This window comes from Hemiscyllium ocellatum, chromosome 23 (genome assembly GCF_020745735.1).
Source record: "Hemiscyllium ocellatum isolate sHemOce1 chromosome 23, sHemOce1.pat.X.cur, whole genome shotgun sequence".
In the NCBI taxonomy this organism is placed as follows: Eukaryota; Metazoa; Chordata; class Chondrichthyes; order Orectolobiformes; family Hemiscylliidae; genus Hemiscyllium; species Hemiscyllium ocellatum.
The window spans coordinates 59267680-59291955 of NC_083423.1; the positions used below are offsets into that span (position 1 = coordinate 59267680).

Consider the following 24276-nt stretch of genomic DNA (forward strand, 5'->3'; position numbering starts at 1 on the left):
TTGAATCGAGATTAGGCCAATGCAGTAACTGATGGCGTCTGTGTTGGTGAGGCCTAGAGGCCTATCAAGGACTCATAGTGGCTCGGGTGTCAGAAGAGTGGCAAATTTCAGTCCAGTGGCTGTGGTATGGTGAAAGGGATCTGTGCCTAGCCACCAAGCCTATGGCCCACGGTGGAGCACTTAACAAGAAGGACTATAAAATTGAGTATGTTTTCTTTTTTTTTCATTTTTCTGCCTTTATATTCTATGTTTTGGTTTAGTTTTCTGTACTTTAAGATGGCATTGGAGAGTGGTGATGGTGTACAACACTTTTTGTATTTTGTAACAAAATATACATGACAATAAATAAATCAAATGTATAGCTCCAAATGTGTAGCTCCAAAAACACTCAAAAAAAAATGCAACATCATCCAGAACAAAGTAGCCAGCTTTACTGGCACTCCATCCATCACTTCGAACATACCAATACGCGGTGACAACAATGACTACTACTTCGGTGATGCATTATGGTAACTCATCCTTTGGTGAGGGAATCTAAATTAGCCTTTAGGAAAGAAGCTAATCATTTGGCACTGAGGGTTGGAGGAATTACTTTACTCAAAGGGTTGTGAATCTGTGGAATTCTCTATCCCAGCGCACTGTGGATGTGTCATTGTTGTAATTGTTTGAATATCTGGAGTTTTGGTGATTCAGATAGTTAAGAGATCTGGAAAGCAGGCAGAAAGATAGAGTTAAAGCCCAAGGTATGCTGTGATCAGCAACACATACAAACTCACCAAGACTCCTTCAAAACCATCTTCCCAACCCATGAGCTCTGTCAACTAGAAGGATGAAGGGGAACACCACCACTTGAAATTTCCCTCCAAGCCCCACACTATCCTGAGTTGTAACTATATCATTGTTTCTTCACAATCAGTGCAAAGACGAAATCTTGGAATTCGCTTCCTTCCTAACTGTACAATTTAAGTATCAACCCTTCATGGATTGCAGCGTTTCAAGAAGATGGCTTATCACCACCATCTCCAGGGCAATTAGGATGGACAGTAGTTGCTGGCTGAGCAAAGTGATGCCATAATGTATGATCACATTTCTAAAAAATCTTGTAGTGACAGGACATTGCTGTAGTATAGGACCTCGTGCTCCAACAGATCAGTGTCTATAATACAGGATTTTGTACCAATTATTAGTCAGTTTCTGTGCTACATGAACAAAAACAAAAACTGCTGGAAAAACTCAGCAGGTCTGGCTGCATCTGTGCAGAGAAATCAGAGTTAACATTTTGGGTCCAGTGATCCTTCCTCTGTGGTACAAGGCTCAGCATCATGATAGGGTCATGCCTGCAGTCCAAGATCTTTTCTTGTCAGAACAGTGCCCATTATATAGTTGCTTGTGGGTAATAAAGTATAATTACTTTTGGATGCATTAACACTCTGAACTGATTCTCATGAAGAAATATTATAAGTAAGGCAGATGAGCTTACAGCCTGGATCAGTGCGTGGGACTTTGATGTTGTGGCTGTTACAGAAACTTAGTTGAAAGTTCCAGGGTTTCGTTGTTTTAGACAGGATCGAGAGGGAGAGCAAGGACTTAGAGGGTTCATCCAATGAGGTAATATGGGTACAGTTCAAAAATAAAGGTGCAATCACTCTGATAGGATTATACTGGAGGTTGCTAACAACCACTGAGATATTGATGAAAAAATATGTGGCATAAAAAAGATGCAATAAAAACAGGGTTATCATAGTGGGTAACTTTAACTTGCCCAATATTGACTGGGATCTCCTTAGATCAAGAGATTTAGACGGGCAGGATCAGTTAGGTGTATCCAAGAGGGTTCCTTGAACCATTATTTGGATAGTCCAACTAAGAGGAGGGGCCATACTGGATCTTGTATTGGCCAATGAGCCTGGCCAGGTGACCTTTCAGTAGGAGAGCATTTTGGAAACAGTGATCACAACTCCTTAAGATAACTAGAAATAAAGATAAGAGAGCACTTGCGGGAAGGTACTAAATTTGGGAAGGGCAAATTATCCATGTATTAGACAGAAGCTAGGAAGAATTAATTGAGAGCAGTTGTTATCGGGCAAGCCCGCATTTGAGAGTTCAAGATTTGACATGTCTTTGTGAGGCATTCGACCTACTACAGGGGTGTTCTGAATTTCACCTACTTAAACAGTATACTTAAAAACCCCAAAAGCCTGACTCACAATTTCAAATTCTGCTCCGATCTTAATAGTAACACAATTCTCAAATTTCCAAAACACCACCTGGTAAGAAATGGCCAGTCAGCATCACAAGGAAGTTGAAAGTTTTTTGTTCTGATGCATATAAAACATTATGGGGTTGGTATTTAGTGGAGCAGAAACTGTTTTTAGCGAAACAAATCCCACCAAAAAAATGGTACCTGCTGGAAGCATTGTTCAGTTATAGGCATGTTTATTTAGATTTGAAAGTTTTCCTTCTGCAGCTTCTGCCTCCTTAGTGGTTTTGAAAAGTATCATTTTGCCGAAAGTGATCTGCATTCTCATGAATGTGTGACCAAAGAGCTAAATGTAAATTTGAATTATTTTTGATAAGGACCTGGGGAGTGTTGCTGAATAAAGAGACTTTGGAATGCAGGTTCATAATTCCTTGAAAGTGGAGTCATAGATAGACAGGATAGTGACGAAGGTGGTTGGTACACTTGCCGTTATTGGTCAGTGCATTGAGTATAAGTATTGGGAGGTCATGTTGCCGCTGTACAGGATATTGGTTAGGCCACTTTTGGAATACTGCATTCAATTCAGGTGTTTTTGCTAAATGAAGAATGTTGCCAAGGTTAGAGGGTTTGAGCTATAGGGAGAAGCTGAATAGGTTGGGGTGTGGGGTCTGGAGTGTGGAAGCTAGAAGGAGCCCTTCTAGAAGTTTATACAATCATGAGGGGCATGCTAGGGTACATAGCTAAGGTTTTTACCCAAGAGTAGTGGAGTCCAAAACTAAATGGCATAGGATTAAGGTGAGAGGGGAAAGATTTTAAAGGGACTTAAGGGGCAACTTTTTCACACAGAGGGTAGTGGGTATATGGAATGAGATGCTGGGGAGATGGTAGAGACGGTTATAATTAAACAACATTTTAAAAGGCATTTGGATGGGTACATGAATCGGAAGAAGAGTACAGAGGGACATGGGCTAAATGCTGGCAAAAGGGACTACATTAATTTTGAATATCTGGTTGGCATGGATGCATTAGACAAAAGGGTCTGTTTCCGTGCTGTACCGCTCTATGACCTGCAAATTCCAGTAAGGAGGAAGGATAAAGATGGCAAAATAAGGGACCATTGTGAAAATGTGTTAGGGTATAAACAGGCAGGGAAAGAGTTAGGTTCTGAGGTTTGTGAAACGAGGTTCAGCTGAGCATGACTCAGATCAGATAAGAAATAACATTTAACAATGGGGTGCAGGAGGCAAACGTAATGGGTTAACAAGGTGGAAAAGCATTCATTATGTAGAGCCATTTAACAAGATGAGACAGCTTTCAGTATATAACGTCAGTTAACAAGGTGAAAAGTATCCATTGTATGAATCCAGTTAACAAGGTTAAGAACATTCATTGTATAACATTAAAGGGCTTGGCCTCTGCTATTGATACTCGATTGTAACGATCGGCCATTTAATATGTATGTTGCCTTATCTGGATGCTCCACCTTGTAAAATGACTATAGTTTATTGAGAAACTGCTATTCCTGAGAAGACCATGAACCCATGTCCCTGTGCTCGTAGGTGATGGTTCTCTCTCCCTCCTGGAGAGAGAATAAAGATGAAGAAGCCATACTATGTCTCTGTTAGAGTTCTGCATTAACTGAGGGGGGAAAACAGGGTGACACTTGGATAGTGAGGGAGGTTGAGAATTTAGTCAAAAGAGGAAAAGAAGATTTATGTAAGGTTTAGGAAGCTAAAATCAGACTGGGCCAGCAAGGCATATAAAGAAAGCAGGAAAGAATTCAAGCAGGGTATTAGAAGTGTAAGTAGGGGCCATGAAATGATCTTGGCAAGTAGCTTTAAAGAGAACTCCAAGGCATTCTATACATACATTTAAAAGCAAGAGGATAACTTATGGAGAATGTAGGACCAGTCGAGGATAAAGGAGGGATAGGATGTCGGCGAAATCCTAAATGATTGCTTTGCATCAGTATTCACCCAGGTGAAGCATACCCAGGATAGTGAGATTAGTGTGGGCCATGCTAATATGCTAGGGCATTGCATTCTGAGATTAAGGAAGAAGTGGTTTTAGGACTCCCGAAGAACATTAAGGTGGGTAAGTCCCAGGGTATTGAGAGAGGCAAGAGCGATTGCTGGGGCCTTGACCAAGATCTTTTATCCTTGCTAGCCACTGGAGAGGTCAGGGAGGACTGATGAATAGTTAAAGTTCCTCTGTTCAAGAAGGGAAATAAGGATAATCCAGGAAGCTGTAAACCAGTGAAACTCGCATCAGTCAATGGAAAGCTATTGGAGAGAATTCTTGGGGATAGGATTTACACGCATTTGGAAAGGCATGACCTACGTAGGCACAGCGTGGCTTCGTGAAGGGCAGGTCATGTCTTACTAACTTGATTGAATATTTTGAGGTGGTGATGAAGGTGAACCATGAAGGTAGAGCAGAGCATGGTGTTTACATGGATTTAGACAAGGTTCCTCGTGATAGGCTCATCAAGAAGATAAGATGCATGGGATCTACAATGATGGGATTCAGAATTGGCTCGTCTATAGAAGGTAGTAGTGGAAGGGTGTTTTTGTGGCTGGAGGTCTATGACTAGTGGTATTTCACAGGGAATTATGCCTGGACCTCTGCTGTTCATGATATGTATAAATGACTTGGATGAAAACGTGGATGGGTGGTTAGTAACTTTACGAACAATATAAAGATCAGTGGAATTGTGGATAGTGTAGAAGGTTGTCAAAGGATTGAGGAGGATTTGATCAGTTGCAGGTATGGGCAGAGAAATGGCAGATGGAGTTTAATTTGGGCAGGTGTGAGGTGCTGCACTTTGGGAGATCAAATGTTGAGGAAAAGTATAGAGTTAGCATTGATGGGACCTTGGGTTCAAGTCCATTGCTCGCTGAAAGTGGCCATGCAAGTAGCTAGGATAGTAAAGAAGGCATATGGCATGCTTGCTTTCATTTGTCGAGCTTTGAGTACAAGAGTCAGGATGTTACATTGCAGTTTTATAAAACTTTGGTTTGGCCACACTTAGACTATTGCATTGGTCAACACCTTACAGGAAAGAGGTGGCTTTGGAGAGAGTGCAGAAGAGGTTTACCAGGATGGTGCATGGATTAGAGGGTATGAGCTATAAGGAGAGACCAGAAAGATTTGGGTTGTTTTCTCTTGAGCGGTGGACACTGAGGGGAGACTTGATAGAAATCTATAAAACTTTTAGATGCATGGATAGGGTTGATAGTCATATCGTTTTGACAGTTCAAAGAGGATGTCAAGGGCAAGTTTTTTTTAGAGTGATAGGTGTATAGAGTGCACTGATGGGGTGATTAGATTAGATTACTTAGTGTGGAAACAGGCCCTTCGGCCCAACAAGTACACACCGACCCGCCGAAGCGCAACCCACCCATCCCCCTATATTTACCCCTTACCTAACACTATGGGAAATTTAGCATGGCCAATTCACCTGACCCGCACATCTTTGGACTGTGGGAGGAAACCGGAGCACCCGGAGGAAACCCACGCAGACACTCTGTCGCCTGAGTCGGGAATTGAACCCGGGTCTCAGGCGCTGTGAGGCAGCAGTGCTAACCACTGTGCCACCGTGCCGCCCACAGATGGAGAAGACAGATACATGAAAGGCATTTAAAGGACTTTTAGATTAGCATATTAATATGCAAGGAATAGAATGATATAAGGCAAAGACAGGCAGAATGGATTAGTTTAATTTAGGCATCATGTTTTGCACAACATCACAGCTGAAGGACCTGCCCCTGTGTTGTACTATGCAACGCCCTGTTGTTTTCAAATACTGTAAAAGCTGTTAAATCCATAATTTATGCTCTTCAAGATATAAAATTCTGTTGTATTTCTTATTTAGACACGATCGTTGCTAAGTGTGTTTGAAGAAGATGCAGGCACACTAACAGAATATACAAACCAGTTGTTGCAGGCCATGCAGCGGGTGTATGGTGCTCAGGTAGGTGTTGCTTCATCTTTATCTTGTTGACGGATCCTGTTTTATAATGAATAAGCACTTTGCATCCGTAACTTAGAATTCCATATTTTTTTTTCATGGATCAACTTGATTGCATTCTTCTTACTAAGGTGGAGATGCCATTGCTATGCATGACGTTTCTCTCCAAAAATAGATTAACTATTGTCAAGTACACAGGAAGTATGTGGGTTAAACTTTAACCAGCCACTCCCTTTAGCAGTACATAACAGTGGGTCATATACTGCCAAAACCAACCTGAGCTAAATATACAATGAAGTTTGCAAATAGGTCTTTACACACTCCCAATAATATTGGAAGATCAGGAAAAAAAGACTCTTCATTTGACTTAGTTACATATTCCTATAATTAATTGTAAAACAGAGTACATATTGGATTTGGATATATCTGTGAAAAGAAGAAATTCCATGGTTGATGCAGAAAGGGTCTGCCCTAGTTTTGTTTTTCTTCTCTCACAATGATTTTTGTTTTTGAGATAACAAGTTTACTTTTATTTTACTCTGATGCATACCTCTGGACTTTGTTCTTTTTTCCTCTTGTGGTAGCTCAAATTGTTGCTTAATGAATTGTGCTGTTTAAAATGTTTCAAGTGCTTCCTTTCTTATAATGATCCATCTCTAAGAGTTAATTTTCTAGATATTTTAAAATCCATATGTGCAACTTGCCCACTTTCTTCATCTTCAGTCTCCATCTGATTATTTTATTCCTCGTTCAGCAGCTTCATAGATGCAAAGTTCGTATGCCCCATCACCCAAGTTAGGATTCCAATTTTGCCATGACAAAATGAGTTGCTCTTTCATTATTCCTGTGTTAAAACTTCTCAGCAAGACTGTATATTCCAATTGTGCCCTTTTGTCTACACCAGCAAACAAACTGCATTTTTCAAATCCAAATGAGAGGAGATCTTATTGAAACATTTAGTATTCATAGTTAAAAATCTCACAACACCGGGTTATCATCCAATAGCTTTAATTGAAAGCACTAGCTTTCAGAGCGCTGCTCTTTCATCAGGTGATTGTCGAGTACACGATTGTAGAATACAGAATTTATAGCAAAAGTTTACAGTGTGACATAACTGAAGTTAGACATTGAAATAGATTTGATTGTGTAAGTTTCTCATCTGTTAGAATGACCATGTTGGTTTCACTTCTTTCATATGTAAATCACAAAACTTTGTTAAAAAGTTGCATTCTCAAGTGAATTTCAACAATTGGTGTCTGTCAGCCCAGATAATATGTTGAAGGTGTTAGCCCCCTGTGTGCCGCTGTCTGTGCCATAATGTTTAGAGATTCTAGTCTAAAAAAAGACAGTGTGTGTGAGAGAGAGAGAGTGTGTGTGTGTGTGAGAGAGTGAGTGTAACTGCAATTGGGTCACCTGTAGTGCGACATGAACCCAAGGTCCCGGTTCTGCCCCTGCTCAGCAAAAAGTGGCCGAGCTAAGTTCGGTACGCATAGGGATGGCTTCAGCTGGGACCTTGGGTTCGTGTCACACTACAGGTGACCCCATTGCATTATGCACACACACAGTCTCAGTCTCTCTCTCTCTCACTCGCGCTCTCTCTCTCACTCGCGCTCTCTCTCTCACTCGCGCTCTCTCTCTCACTCGCGCTCTCTCTCTCACTCGCGCTCTCTCTCTCACTCGCGCTCTCTCTCTCACTCGCGCTCTCTCTCTCACTCTCACACACACACATACTCCTACAGACACACATGCACCCGGTCACAGGCTTAGATCCCTTTACTTTCTCTCTCTCTCACTCTCTCTCTCACTCACTCACTCTCACTCACTCTCACACACTCTCACACACTCTCTCTCTCTCTCTCTCTCTCTCACTCTCTCTCACTCTCTCTCTCTCTCACACTCTCTCTCTCTCTCACACACTCTCTCTCTCTCACACTCTCTCTCTCTCATTCTCTACAATGACAAACAGCAATGGTCTCAAAGCAGATCCTTGCGGAACACTCCAAGATGAACCTTTACTATCAACTACTACCCTCTGTCTTCTTCCAGCCAGCCAATTCCTAATCCAAACCTCTAACGCAAGGATCTGTTTTGGGACCATTGCTGTTTGTCATTTTTATAAATGACCTGGAGGAGGGGCTAGAAGGTTGGGTGAGCAAGTTTGCGGATGATACGAAAGTCGGTGGAGTTGTTGACAGTGAGGAAGGATGTGGCAGGTTACAACGGGATATAGATAATCTGCAGAGCTGGGCAGAAAGGTGGCAAATGGAGTTCAATGTAGCTAAGTGTGAAGTGATTCACTTTGGGAAGAGTAACAAGAAGATGTAGTACTGGGCTAATGGTCGGATACTTGGTAGTGTGGATGAGCAGAGGGATCTTGGTGTCCATGTACACAGATCTCTGAAAGTTGCCATACCTCCGTATTTTTTGCAGTAGCCTACCATGGGGAACCTTATCAAACGCCTTACTAAAAGCCATGTACACCACATCTACCGCTTTACCCTCGTCCACCTCCTTAGTCACCTTCTCAAAGAATTCAATAAGGTTTGTGAGGCATGACCTGCCCTTCACAAAACCATGCTGACTATCCTTGATCACATTATTCCTATCCAGATGTTCATAAATCCTATCCCTTACAATTCTCTCTAAGACCTTGCCAACAACAGAAGTGAGACTCACCGGCCTATAGTTACTAGGGTTATCCCTACTCCCCTTCTTGAACAAGGGAACCACATTTGCTATCCTCCAGTCTTCTGGCACTATTGTAGACAACGAGGACATAAAAATCAAGGCCAATGGCTCTGCAATCTCCTCCCTTGCTTCCCAGAGAATCCTAGGATAAATGCCATCAGGCGCAGGGGACTTATCTATTTTCACCCTTTCCAGAATTTCCAAAACCTCTTCCCTACATACCTCAAAGCCATCCATTCTAATTAATTGTGACTCAATATTCACATTGGCAACAATGTCCTGTTCCTGAGTGAATACTGACGAAAAGTATTCGTTCAGTGTCTCTTCAATCTCTTTAGCCTCCACGCACAACTTCCCACCACAATCCTTTACTGGATCTATTCCTACCCTAGTCATTCTTTTATTCCTGACATACCTATAGAAAGCCTTTGAGTTTTCCATAATCCTACAAACCAAGGGCTTTTCATGTCGTCTCATTGCTGCTCTTAGCTCTCTCTTTAGATCCTTCCTGGCTACCTTATAACTCTCAATCGCCCCAATTGAACGTTCACGCCTCATCTTTGCATAGGCCGTCCTCTTCCCTTTAACAAGGGATTCCAATTTCTTATTAATCTATGGCACCCTCACACGACCCTTTCCTCCCTGTCTGACAGGTACATACTTATCAAGGACACTCAATAGCTGTTCCATGAACAAGCTCCCCATATCAGATGTGCCCTTCCCTTGAAGCTGAAAATGTGTTGCTGGAAAAGCGCAGCAGGTCAGGCAGCATCCAGGGAACAGGAAATTCGACGTTTCGGGCATAAGCCCTTCTTCAGGAATGAGGAAAGTGGTCCAGCAGGCTAAGATAAAAGGTAGGGGGGAGGGGCGGTGCTGAGTTCGAGGGATTCAACTGAGACAAGGTGGGGGGAGGGGAAATGAGGAAACTGGAGAAATCTGAGTTCATCCCTTGTGGTTGGAGGGTTCCCAGGCGGAAGATGAGGCGCTCTTCCTCCAACCGTCGTGTTGTTATGGTCTGGCGATGGAGGAGTCCAAGGACCTGCATGTCCTTGGTGGAATGGGAGGGGGAGTTAAAGTATTGAGCCACAGGGTGGTTGGGTTGGTTGGTCCGGGTATCCCAGAGGTGTTCTCTGAAACCTTCCGCAATAGGCGGCCTGTCTCCCCAATATAGAGGAGGCCACATCGGGTGCAGCGGATGCAATAGATGATGTGTGTGGAGGTGCAGGTGAATTTGTGGCGGATATGGAAGGATCCCTTGGGGCCTTGGAGAGAAGTAAGGGAGGTGGTGTGGGCGCAAGCTTTGCATTTCTTGCGGTCGCAGGGGAAGGTGCCGGGAGTGGAGGTTGGGTTGGTGGGGGGTGTGGAACTGACGAGGGAGTCACAGAGGGAGTGGTCTTTTCGGAACGATGATAGGGGAGGGAAATATATCCCTGGTGGTGGGGTCCGTTTGGAGGTGGCGGAAATGACGGCGGATGATATGCTGTATATGGAGATTGGTGTGGTGGTAAATGAGAACCAGTGGGGTTCTGTCCTGGTGGCGGTTGGAGTGGCAGGGCTCAAGGGCAGAGGAGCGGGAAGTGGAGGAGATGCGGTGGAGGGCATCGTCGATCATGTCTGGGGGAGTCTGCGGTCCTTGAAGAAGGAGGCCATCTGGGCTGTGCGGTGTTGGAACTGGTCCTCCTGGGAGCAGATGCAGCGGAGACGAAGGAATTGGGAATATGGGATGGCGTTTTTACAGGGGGCAGGGTGGGAGGAGATGTAGTCTAGGTAGCTGTGGGAGTCAGTCAGTTTATAGTAGACGTTTATAGTAGAACCCCACTGGTTTCACATACCACCCCACCGACCTCCATATACAGCGTCATTTCCGCCACCTCCAAATGGACCCCACCACCAGGGATATATTTCCCTCCCCTCCCCTAACAGCGTTCCGAAAAGACCACTCCCTCCGTGACTCCCTAGTCAGGTCCACACCCCCCACCAACCCAACCTCCACTCCCGGCACCTTCCCCTGCGACCGCAAGAAATGCAAAACTTGCGCCCACACCTCCTCCCTTACTTCTCTCCAAGGCCCCAAGGGATCCTTCCATATCCGCCACAAATTCACCTGCACCTCCACACACATCATCTATTGCATCCGCTGCACCCGATGTGGCCTCCTCTATATTGGGGAGACAGGCCGCCTACTTGCGGAACGTTTCAGAGAACACCTCTGGGACACCCGGACCAACCAACCCAACCACCCTGTGGCTCAATACTTTAACTCCCCCTCCCATTCCACCAAGGACATGCAGGTCCTTGGACTCCTCCATCGCCAGACCATAACAACATGACGGTTGGAGGAAGAGCGCCTCATCTTCCAACCACAAGGGATGAACTCCGATTTCTCCAGTTTCCTCATTTCCCCTCCCCCCCCACCTTGTCTCAGTCGAATTCCTCAAACTCAGCACCGCCCTCCTAACCTGCAATATTCTTCCTGACCTCTCTGCCCCCACCCCACTCTGGCCTATCACCCTCACCTTGAAATCCTTCCGCCTATCACATCTCCATTGCCCCTCCCCCAAGTCCCTCCTCCCTACCTTTTATCTTAGCCTGCTGGACACACTTTCCTCATTCCTGATAAAGGGCCTATGCCCGAGACATCGAATTTCCTGTTCCTTGGATGCTGCCTGACCTGCTGCGCTTTTCCAGCAACACATTTTCAGCTCTGATACTCCAGCATCTGCAGACCTCACTTTCCCTTCCCTTGAAGCCTAGTTTTCCAAGCCACGCATCCTAAGTCATGCCTCACCGCATCGTAATTTCCCTGCCCCCAGCTATAATTCTTGCCCTGCTGTGCACACTTACCCCTCTCCATCACTAGAGTAAAAGTCACCGAATTGTGGTCACTGTCCCCAAAGTGCTCACCTACCTCCAAGTCTTAACTCTTGGCCTGGTTCGGTTACCCAGAACCAAATCCAGTATGGCCTCACTTCTTGTTGGCCTGACTACATATTGTATCAGGAAACCCTCCTGCTCACATTGGACAAACACCCGCCCATCTAATGTACTTGAGCTATAGCTTTCCCAGTCAATATCTGGAAAGTTAAAGACCCCCATAACAACCATACTTTCACTCTTCTCCTGAATCATCCTCGCAATCCTTTCTTCTACATCTCTAGGACTATTAGAAGGCCTGTAGAAAACTCCTAATAGGGTGACCTCACCTTTCCTATTTCTAACCTCAGCCCAAACTACCTCAGATGGCAAGTCTTCATCCATCGTCCTTTCCACGCTGTAATACTATCCTTGACAAGCAATGCCACAAAGAATGAGGGGAGATCTTTAGATTCATAAAATTATGAACAGAATAGATAGGATAGAGGGATTGTACTATAGACCCTCCTCATACTCAGCAGGAAATTGAGAAACAAGTGTGTAAGGAGATCTCAGTTATCTGTCAGAATAATAAGGTGATTATGGTAGGGGATTTCCAAACATAGACTGGGTCTGCCATTGTGTTAAGAGAGGAATTTGTTAAGTGTATACAGGAAAATTTTTTGATTCAGTAAGTGGATGTGCCTACTTGACCTACTCTTGGGAAATAAGGCAAGGCAGGTGACTGAGGTGTGAATGGGGGAGCACTTTGGGGTCAGTGACCATAATTCTATTTGTTTTAAAATAGTGATGGAAATGGACCAGATCTAAAAGTTGAACTTTTAAATTGGAGGAAGGCTAATTTTGACGGTATTAGGGAAGAACTTTCAAAAGCTGATTGTGGGCAGATATTCGCAGGTAAAGGGACGGCTGGAAAATGGGAAGCCTTCAGACATGAGGTTACAAGAATCCAGAGAAAGTATATTCCTGTTAGGGTGAAAGGAAAAGTTGGTAGGCATAGGGAATGTCGAATGACTAAATAAATTGAGGGTTTGGTGAAGAAAAAGAAGGAAGCATATGTCAGGTGATAGACAGGATAGATTGAGTGAACCCTTAGAAGAATATAAAGGCAGTAGGAATATACTTAAGAGGGAAATCGGGAGATCAAAAAGGGGACATGAGATAGATTTGGCAAATAGAATTAAGGAGAATCCCAAGGATTTTTACAAATATACTAAGGACAAAAGGGTAACTAGGGAGTGAATAGGGCTCAGAAGGTGAATCGGGGTGGGGATGGAGGTGATAGGTCAGAGAGGAGGGTGGAGTGGATAGGTGGAAAAGAAGATAGACATATCATCGGGATGGTGCTGAGCTGGAAGGTTGGAACTGGGGTGAAGTGGGGTAAAGGGAAATGAAACTGGTAAGTCCACATTGATGCCCTGGGGTTGAAGTGTTCTGAAGCGGAAGGTGAGGTGTTCTTCCTCAAGGCGTCTGGTGGTGAGGGAGCGGCGATGGAGGAGCCCCAGGACCTGCATGTTCTCGGCAGAGTGAGAGGGGGAGTTGAAATGTTGGACCACGGGAGGGTGGGGTTGATTGGTTCGGGTGTCCCGGAGATGTTCCCTAAAGCGCTCTGCTAGGAGGCGTGTAGTCTCCCCAATGGAGGGTAGACTGCATCGGGAGCAACGGATACAACAAATGATACTGTCCTACCTGCCTATTTTCCTTTCCAGCTATCCGCTGTCCACTCTCCTCTCTCACCTATCACCTTCATCCCCACCCCCATTTACCATTGTACTCTTTGCTACCTTTCCCCACCCTCCTCTCTGACCTATCACCTCCATCCCCACCCCAATTCACCTATTGTACTCTATGCTACTTTCTCCCCACCCCTACCCGCCTCACCTCATTTATCTCGCCACTCTGCAGGCACCCTGCCTCTATTCGTGATGAAGGGCTTTTGCCTGAAACGTCGATTTACCTGCTCCTCGGATGCTGCCTGACCTGTTGTGCTTTTCCAGCACCGCTTTAAGCTAGATTCTGGTTTCCAGCTTCTGCAGTCCTTGTTTTTACCTAGTGAATAGGGCCCCTCAAAGACCAGCAAGGCGGCCTTTGTATGGAGCCGCTGGAGATGGGGGAGATACTGAACGAGTATTTTGCATCTCTGCTTACTGTGGAAAGGAACACGGAAGTTATAGAAAGTAGGAAATAAGTGGTGACATCTTGAAAAATGTTCATATTACAGAGGAGGAAATGCTGGATGTATTGAAACGCATAAAAGTGGATAAATCCCCAGGGCCTAATCAGGTGTACCCTAGAACTCCTGTCAGAAGCTAGGGAAGTGATTGCTGGACTTCTTGCTGAGATATTTGTATCATCGATAGTCAGAGGTGAGGTGCCAGGAGACCAGAGGTTGGCTAACGTGGTGCCACTGTTTGAGAAAGGTGGTGAGCCTGACATCGGTGGTGGGCAAATTGTTCAGGGAATCCTGAGGGACAGGATGTACATGTATTGGAAAGGTAAGGACTGATTAGGGATAGTCAACATGGCTTTGTGTGTGGGAAATCATGTCTCACAAATTTGATTGAGTTTTTTGAAGAAGTAACAAAGAGGATTGATAAGGGTAGAGCAGTAGATGTGATCTTAATGGATTTCAGTAAGGCGTTTGACAAGGTTACCATTAGAGACTGGTTAGCAAGGTTAAATCTCATGGAATACAGGGAGAACTACCGATTTGGATACAGAACTGGCTGAAAGGTAGAAGACTGAGGGTGGTGGTGGAGGGTTGTTTTTCAGACTGGAGGTCTGTGACCAGTGGGATGTTGAGTCCACTACTTTTTGTCATTTATATAAATGATTTGAGCTTAAGAGGTATAGTTAGTAAGTTTGCAGGTGACACCAAAATTGGAGATGTAGTGGACAGCGAAGAAGGTTACCTCAGATTACAATGGAATCTTGATTAGATGGGCAACTGGGCTGAGGAATGGCAGATGGAGTTTAATTTAGATAAATGTGAGGTGCGACATTTTGGGAAAGCAAATCTTAGCAGGGCTTATGGACTGATTGGTAAGATCCTTTGGAGTGTTGCTGAACAAAGACCATGGAGATGCAGGTAGATATGATAGTGAAGAAGGTATGTTTTCCTTTATTATTTAGAGTATTGAGTACAGGAGTTAGGAGGTCATGGTGTGGCTGGATAGGACATTGGTTAGGCCACTGTTGGAATACTGCATGCAATTCTGGTCTCCTTCCTATTGGGAGGATGTTGTGAAACTTGAAATGGTTCAGAAAAGATTTACAAGGATGTTGCCAGGGTTGGAGGATTTGAGCTACAGGGTGAGGTTGAAGAAGCTAGGGCTGTTTTCCCTGGAGCACCGGAGGCTGAGGGGTGACCTTATAGAGGTTAAGTAGACAAGGTGTTTTCCCTGGTGGGAGAGTCCAGAACTGGAGGCATAGGATTAGGGTGAGAGGGAAAAGATAGAAAAGGGACCTAAGGGGCAACGTTTTCACGCAAAGGTTGTTACGTGTATGGAATGAGCTGCCAGAGGAAGTGGTAGAGACTGGTACAATTGCAACATTTAAAAGGCATTTGGATGGGTATACAAATAGGAAGGATTTGGAGGGATATGGGCCGGGTGCTGGCAGGTGCGACTAGATTGGGTTGGGATATCTGGTTGGCATGGATGGGTTGGACCGAAAGATCTGTTTCTGTGCTGTACATCTCTGTGACTCTAAGTAGAGAGGATGTTTCCACTGGTGGGTGAAATTAGGACAAGACGGCATAGACTCAAAATTAGGGGAGGAGATTTGGGGCTGAATTGAGAAGGAATATCTTCACCCAGAGGGTTGTGAATTTATGGAATTCCCCACCCAGTGAAGTAGTTGAGGCTTCGTCAGTAAATGTTTGTAAAGCTAAGATAGATAATATTTTCAACAATGAAGAAATTAAGGATTATGGTGAGAGGGTGGGTAAGTGGAACTGAGGCCATGGAAAGGTCAGCCATTTTCTTATTGAATGGCAGGGCTGGCTCGAAGTGCCAGGTGGCCTACTCCTGCGCCTAGTTCTTATGATCTTATTCACAAGATTGTTTCCTAGGATAAAGGGTTTGTCCATTGTGAAAAGATTGAATCCATTGGAACTCGGAAGAATGAGAGGAGACATTATTGAAATGTATACATTCTGAGAGGTTTTGACAGAGTTAGTGCTGAGCGATGTTTCCTTAGTAGGGGGATCTGCAACTTGGGTGTACAGTTTAAAAATGGGAAGTGTCCCTTTTAAGATGGAGAGGAATTTCTTCTGTGGGAGCTCAATAATCTTGGAAATATCTCCCCCAAAGAGCAATGGAATATGGGTCACAAGGTTTAATGAGACAGATTTTTGGAAGATGAGAATTAAGTGTTATGAGGAACAGACAGGCAAGTAGAGTTCAGACTTTGATCTGATCAGCCATGGTATTACTGACTGACAGAGCAAGCTCATGGGTAAATAGCCTCCTCATTGTATTTCTTATATTCTAAACAAAAGATAAAGAACTTGAATTGGTCAATAATTTGAAGTAATGAATGCAAAATCATTAAACAAGATGACTCCTAACTCTTTCAATTAAGAATTAACATTTTTCTGTGTGGGATTGTGTATAGATGGCATGGAAAGATATTCGTATGTTTTATTAAGGATTCTTCTTGGTGAAGTGCGCATTAGTTGGGGCTATCGGGGCTCCTTGGCATGAACGCGCGCATGCAGTTTACAGAAGGCTGTGAGATGCCAACAATGTAAAGCTTGTAAAGATTGTTGTGGTTCTGTTCGCCGAGCTGGGAATTTGTGTTGCAAATGTTTCGTCCCCTGTCTAGGTGACATCCTCAGTGCTTGGGAGCCTCCTGTGAAGCGCTTCTGTGCAGGAACCGGAGTTGTTCGTATGTGGCACTTAGGCGGTTGGCACAGGAGGCTCCCAAGCACTGAGGATGTCACCTAGACTGGGGACGAAACATCTGCAACACAAATTCCCAGCTCGGCGAACAGAACCACAACAACGAGCACTCAAGCTACAAATCTTCTCCCAAACTTTGAGCTTGTAAAGAATTGAAAACTCAAGTTTTCTCTGGAAGATTATGCACTTTCATATTTGTATGTGGAGTTGCATTATGTTCTTAGAATAAAAAAGACTAGATGCAGATCTATTGTCAATTGTAACAATGTTTTGATTAGTTGGAACAAATGCATAGATGCTTTCTGATGTTTTATGCTTGAGTTGGATTTGCCTTCTGCATCAATATGATTGAGGGTCGTGGATTCTGAAAGATTCACAAAGCTTCTGAGAACATTCTGTTGTGCTCTTACACTCTGCAGACCATTCTTAATATGCTGATTTTTTTTTGTCATTGCAGAATGAAATGAGTATAGCAACACAACAACTATCCAAACAGCTTCTTGCATATGAGAAACAGGTGAGAATGTTGGAGGTTTTTGTATTTAATATTTTGTTCATACTTGGTGGGCAGCACGGTGGCACAGTGGTTAGCACTGCTGCCTCACAGCACGAGAGACCCGGTTCAGTTCCCGCCTCAGGCGACTGTGTGGAGTTTGCACATTCTCCCCGTGTCTGCGTGGGTTACCTCCGGGTGCTCCGGTTTCCTCCCATAGACCAAAAATGTGCAGGTTAGGTGAATTGGCCATGCTAAATTGTCTGTAGTGTTAGGTGAAGGGGTAAATGTAGGGGAATGGGTCTGGGTGAGTTGCGGGTCGGTGTGGACTTGTTGGGCCGATGTGCCTGTTTCCACACTGTAAGTAATCTAATCTTATGTTCTAAAGCAACTTGAATTGTGCCAGATAATGGATTCACTGAGGTAAACTGGTGTAAAGGGAGAGAACTCAGTTTAAGAATCTGGGATTCAAAATACTGATAAATTTGAAGGATTTATGTATGATTGGGTAATCCCATTAAAATTGTAGTAATAGGTTAACTGGAGGATAACTGGTGACTCATTGGAGTGCTGTTTAGCACCAAATGGCAGATTAAGTTACTCTACCTTTCCAGCTGAGAAAATTGTTGCATGGGCAAAGACTGCTTAATGCTTCCCAACTTGACAACAGATAACACTGAGTATATTAAAGACAAGTGCTCAGCAGCCAACAAATCATCAGTTTAAATTCTTGGTGAATTTATAGAAATACAGACCATCTAGCGAGATGCCACCACTTGCTCACTGCTTTTAATATTAATCTTTCAAGCAACAAATTCCATTTAGTCATCTACACTTCGTAAACTTGTATATACAAACTGATCATTTGTACGAAATTCCCTACTTATCAGATGACACGAGAGTGTCACAAGCTGGTGCATTGTCTCCAAGCTTCAGGTTCAATGAATTAGATTAGGTAGTCAATCATTACCTTGTGCTGTACACAATGCAACCTCAGTCATACATGATTATGGGAACCACTTGGAGTTATGGGGTGACCCAGCCTGTCCGCACACAAGAGCTATAAAGAAAAGTAAGATAGATTAAGAGGAAAAACTAGCTCAGAACATAGAGACAGTTAGCAAAATTTTCTACAGATATACAAAACAAAAAAAGTGGCTAAAGTAAACATTGGTCCTTTAGAGGACTAGAAGGGGTATTTAGTAATGGGATATGAGGAAATAGATGAGGCATTGAATAGGTATTTTGTGTTGGTCTTCGCACTGAAGGACCGAATAACATGCCAGTAATTGACAAGGAGACAATCATGAAAGAGGTCATGTTGGGCAAGCTAATGGAGCTAAGGGTACGCATGTCTCCTGGCCCTGACCCAGGGTGCTGAAAGAGATGGCAGGAGAAATAGCAAATGCACTTAAGGAAATTTTCCAAAATTCACTGGACTCTGGGGCAGTTCTAGCAGATTGGAAAACAGCAAATGTAATGCCACTGTTTTAAAAAGGAGGTAGACAAAAGAATTATAGACCAGTTAGCTTAACTTTTGTAGTGGGGAAAATGCTCAAATCTATAATCAAGGAAGGAATAGCAAGGTATCGAGATAGAAATTGTCCCATTGGGCAGAGGCAGCATGGTTTCATGAAGGGCAGGTCATGCTTAACAAATCTTGTAGCACTCTATGAAGACATTACGAACACGGTGGACAATGGGGACCCAGTAGATGTAGAGTATCAAGATTTCCAAAAGACATTTGACAAAGTGCTGCACAAAAGGCTGCTGTATAAGATAAGGATGCAAGGCTTTACAGGCAATGGATTCCCATGGATAGAGGATTGGTTAATCAACATGAAGTAAAGCATGAGATAAATGAGTGCTATTCTGGTTGGCAATCAGTGACTCGTGTGCATCAGAGATCAGTGTTGGGACCACAATTATTCATAATTTACGTAGTTGGAATTGGGCATCAAATGTAGTGTGTCAAAGTTTGCGGATGACACTAAGGTGAGTGGTACAGTGAAGTGTGCAGAGGACCGTGAAACTTTGCAAAGGGACATAGATAACTTAATCAAATGGGCAAAGGTCAGGCAGATGGAGTATGATGTTAGTAAGTGTGAAGTCATACGTTTTGGTAGGAATAACATTAAAAAGGACTATTACTTGAAGAGTAAGAAATTGCAGCTGACTGCTGTGTAGAGGGACCTGGATGTCCTTGTGCATGAATCACAGAAGGTTGATCTGCAGGTGCAAGAAAGCAAACGGAGTTTTGCCCTTCATTGCTAAAGGGATTGAGTTTAAAAGCAGGGAGGTTATGTTGCAGCTATACAAGGTGCTGGTGAGGCCACATCCGGAGTGCTGTGTGCAGTTTTGATTTCCTTGCATGAGAAAGAGTATACTGGCACTGGAAGGGCTGTAGAGGAGTTGATTCTGGAGTTGAGGGGAGACTGAGCAGACTGAGACTATATTCATTGGAATTTAGAAGAATGAGGGGGCAGTCTTAGAGAAACAAATAAAACTATGAAGGGAATAAATAAGATAGAAGTAGAGAGGATATTTCCACTGATGGGTGAAAATAGGGCATAGCTTCAACATTAAGGGGAGCAGATTTAGGACTCAATTGGGAAGGAACTTCTCCACCCAGATGGTTGTGAATCTATGGAATTCCCTGCCCAGTGAAGTGGTTGAGGCTTCCCTAGTAAATGTTTTTAAAGCTAAGATAGATAATGTTTTCAACAGTAAAGGAATTAAGGGTTATGATGAGAGGTAGAGTGGTGGGTGGAGCTGAGGCCACGAAATGATCAACCATGATCTTATTGACTGGCAGAACAGGCTTGAAGGGCCAGATGGCCTATTCTTGCGCCCAGTTCTTGTTATGTCCATATGTCCTATGTGCGATACTGTAGTTGACCCAGTTGTCCAGTGCATGACCCTGTGGGTGACCTGGCCTGTCAATGGGAAATGCTACGGGAAACCCAGTGATTGTCGCGGACCACTCAGTGGATGATCAAACTTTTCCATTATGTGACCTTGTTGGTCAATGGTGTGCCCAGTGATTGATTTCTGTTCCTGATAACCTCGCTCAAAGATTTAGTTTTGGTGGTTCCTCTTGAAATCTTTCCTCTGGTGTGCTCAGTTATTTAACAGCACATTCTTATTGCTGAGAGGGCCAGATTTGTTAGATTCATTATGCGTGGATTATTCATTATCTATGGTTGTGAACCATTTCTGTTGTAGTATTGAAGATCCAACGAGCTAAGGCAAGAGTTTTGGTCCTTGAATATTGATTAACATCTCAATGGATTCTGACGTGTTGGGAATAGAGTGCCATGCTGTTGCCACCACCACTACCACACACATGCCCACCGCGTCACCTTTCACCTTAACCAGTTGAAACCAGAGTCAGTCTGACTAACTGACCACTGTTATGATGTGGAGGTCGAACCTGTCTGTCAATTAAAAAACGAAAATCCAGAAAAGCTCGCCTCGGCTTGTAATGTGTTAAAATGTAAGCAAGTGACAGAGAACCCCTATATTCCACTATTTAAAGAAAAATAACAATTTATTTTTTCTAACTCTAATAGTGAACATTAAATAAAAACTACTCACAAATCCAGGAGTCCCTTTAACTATTACTATCTGATACCAGCTCTCTAAAACATTTATTAAACATTACATTAACTTAATCTCAAGACCACATAGTCTCTGTCTGCTTCAGTGTTTTCACTCTTCCAACTACTGATTTCCCTAGGTCTTCATCTTTCTTTTTTACTACGAGTATATTACACATGAAAAGACACCTTTCTAATTTCTTTGAGATCAAGACATTAAATGGGCAGTTGCTGTTTGACTCTGATTGATGGCAGTTGCTCTCCTTCTAATTTTCAAAATACCAGGTGTGTATACCCCCCATGACACATTAGATGTTTACACTTTGATTGGTTTCCAGGTGTCAAAACGATAAAATTCAAATTTCTTTGGCTTCTGGGCATAATTTAAGTTAATTGGTTAAATTTTAATTGTTGTTAAAGCAACAACCAAAGCTCAGGTATCCATTTAACAGCCAACTGTTATATTTGGAACAGCTGAACCTTTAGCTGGCAGCTGTGGCTGTATTTTAAATTCAAAAAACATCACACGCTGGTTTCTTTGTCGTTGCAGTAAACCCAACTGAATATAAAACAGTGGAAGAAATGGGTAGCCTTCTCACTTGGTGAAGAACACATCCAATTTACTTTAAAAGATCTTGTCACCAGCAGTGTACCACAGGCATCAGTTCTGGCTCCTCTTTTATTTATTATTTATATGAATGATTTGGATGAAAATATAGAAGGCATGGTTAGTAAATTTGCAGGCAATATCAAAATTGGTGGCATAGTAGACAGTGAAGATTACAAAGGGATCTTGATCAAATGGGTAAATAGGCTGCTAAATGGCAGATGGAGCTCATTGTGGATCAATACAAGGTATTATATTTTGGTACAGCAAATAGGGGCAGGACTTATACAATTAATGCTGGGGCTTTGGTTAGTGCTGTCGAACGTAAGAGTTGGCATGTAATTCTTTGAGGTTTATGCCATATATAGACCGGGTGATTAAAATGGCGTTTAGCACACTTGCCTCAATTGCTCAGTCATTTGAGTATAGGAGTTGGGAAGTCATGTTGACATTGTAGAGGACATTGGTGAGGCCTCTTCAGGAGAACAATGTATAGTTCTATTTGCCCAGTTATAGGATGTTGCCGAGTATGGAAGGTTTGAATTATAAAGATAAACTGGGATTCTTTTCACGGGGATGTAGGAGGTTGAGAGGTGATAAAATCATGATGGGTATAGATGGGGTTAATGGTAGTTTTCTTTTCTCTAGGATGGGGTATTTCAAAACTAGGAGGCATATTTTTAAGGTGAGAGGAGAGAGATTTAAAAAATAATTTTTTTACTTGTATGGAATGAACTTCCTGAGTAAATGGTGGATACGGGAACAGTTACAGTGCTTAAAAGACACAAGTACATGACTAAGAAAGGTTTAGAAGGATCTGGGCAAGGCAGGTGGGATTGGTTTAATTTGGGGTTATGTTCAACGTGGACTGGCTTGACTCTTTCTGTGCTGTATGATTCCATGGCTCAAAGTCACATTTGTTGGTTGTAAACCAAAGCATAAGTAGAGATTGAATCATAGAGTCTCTATAGTATGGAAGCAGGCTAATTCGGCCCGCTGAGTCCACACCAGCCCCTCCGAAGAGCATCCCACCCTGACCACCCCTCCAACCCCCACCCCAGTAACCCTGCATTTCCCATCCACTTAGCCTGCATGTGGACACTATGGGCAATTTAGCATGGCCAGTCCACCTAACCTGAACGTAGATACAGCACAGGTCCTTTGGCCCTCGATGTTGTGCCATCCCACTCTAAGACCAGTTCACCTCATTGACTTGAGAGAGAAACTTTTAAATGTAAGTGTAAAGTTGCCAAAGTCCTAACAGACCATAGGGCTGCTTATTCATCAGAGAGAGGCAACTGGTGGTGGTTTAACCTGAGGGTCACCATGCCTCATGCAGAGGAAGACATTGTGAATTGAGACCTTTATGATAAACCCAACTGGTCCAGGAATTGAACCCATGCTGTTGGCATCACACTGCAGTCCAAGCCATCCATGCAGCCAACTGAGCTAATGGGCCCCTATGAAAAAAAAGTCTTATATTTATATAGCACTCTATTCTGTCTTCATGCACAATCAATTGCTGTTTAGTGTCAGTTTTTTATACAAATGTGTTAGCAGATTTGCACAGAATACCATCGTATAGCAAGAAAATAAATGACCAATAAAATCCATTTATGAGCTAAGTTGGAGGATAAATATTGACCAGAATATCAGGATGAAATCCAAATCCTTTGAAATAGTGCCTTGGAATTTTTTACACACATCTGAAAGGAAAGGTGGGGACATGATAACATTTCATGCAAGTGTATAGCGCCCCCTCAGTGCTGCAGCAAAATCTTACCTTGGATTAAATGCTTAGATCACGAAAGGAAGTTTCACCACGACTTTGACTCAGGCAAGGAGTTAAGGCTGACATATTGTCTCTTAGAATCATACAATATAGAAGAGGTCATTTGGCCTATCAAATCCATACTGCCAAAAATCCACTAAATCTATACTAGTCCCACTTTCCAGCACTAGGCCCACAGTCTTGAATGTTATGATATTTTAAATACTCATTGAAGTACTTTTTAAAAGGTTGTGAGGTTTCCCGCTTCAACTACCTTCCCAGGCAGTGCATTGCAGACCCCCATCACCCTCTGGATGACAATATTTTTCAAGTCCCCACTAAATCTCCTACCTTTCACCCTAAAATTATGCTCCCTTATTTTTGACCTTTTAGCTAAGGGGAACAGCTGCTTTCTAATCACCTTGTCCATGCCCTTCATAGCTTCTAAGGAGTACCCCCTCAGCCTTCTCTGCTCCAAAGAAAACAACTCAAGCTTATCCAGACTCTCTTCATAGCTGACATGCTTCATCCCAGGCAACATCCTGGTGAATCTCCTCTCCAGCCCCTCCAGGGCAATAACATCCTTCATGTAGTTTGGTGACTAGAACTGCACATTGTATTTCACCTGTGACCTAATGAAAGCCCTATACCCTTTCAATATGATCTCCCTGCTCTTATAATTTAGGCCTTAACTGATAAAGCCAAGAATCCCACATGCCTGTTCAAATACCCTATTGACCTGCCCTGCTGCCAAGATCCCTCTGAGAATACAGAAATACAGGCTACAAGATGAGATGGGATTGAGGTTGACAAAGAGAAGGTTTTAACAATTTTGGAAATCTGAAAACAGATAAAACTCCCGGGCCAGATGGGATTTATCCATGGATTCTCTGGGAGCTGGGGGGAGATTGCAGAGCCTTTGGCTTTGATCTTTGTGTCATCATTGTTGACAGGAGTAGTGCCAGAAGACTGGAGGGTAGCAAATGTTGTTCCCTTGTTCAAGAAGGGGAGTTCGGCCAACCCTGGTAATTATAGGCCAGTGAGCCTTACTTCGGTTGTGAGTATGATGTTGGAAAAGTTTATAAGAGATAGGCTTTATAATCATCTGGAAAGGAATAATTTAATTAGGGATAATTAACACGGTTTTGTGAAGGATAGGTTGTGCCTCAC

The 24276-nt window shown here is 43.3% G+C and overlaps 1 protein-coding gene across 1 annotated transcript in view; it reads left to right on the forward strand.

The window, feature by feature from the left end:
* Positions 1 to 24276, forward strand: part of appl2 (adaptor protein, phosphotyrosine interaction, PH domain and leucine zipper containing 2) — a 152169-nt gene that overhangs the window by 24743 nt on the left and 103150 nt on the right. The window contains exons 2-3 of the mRNA XM_060843062.1: positions 6075 to 6173; positions 17094 to 17153. Of these exons, the coding sequence (XP_060699045.1) occupies positions 6075 to 6173; positions 17094 to 17153 (159 nt within the window). The remainder of the gene's footprint in view (positions 1 to 6074; positions 6174 to 17093; positions 17154 to 24276) is intronic.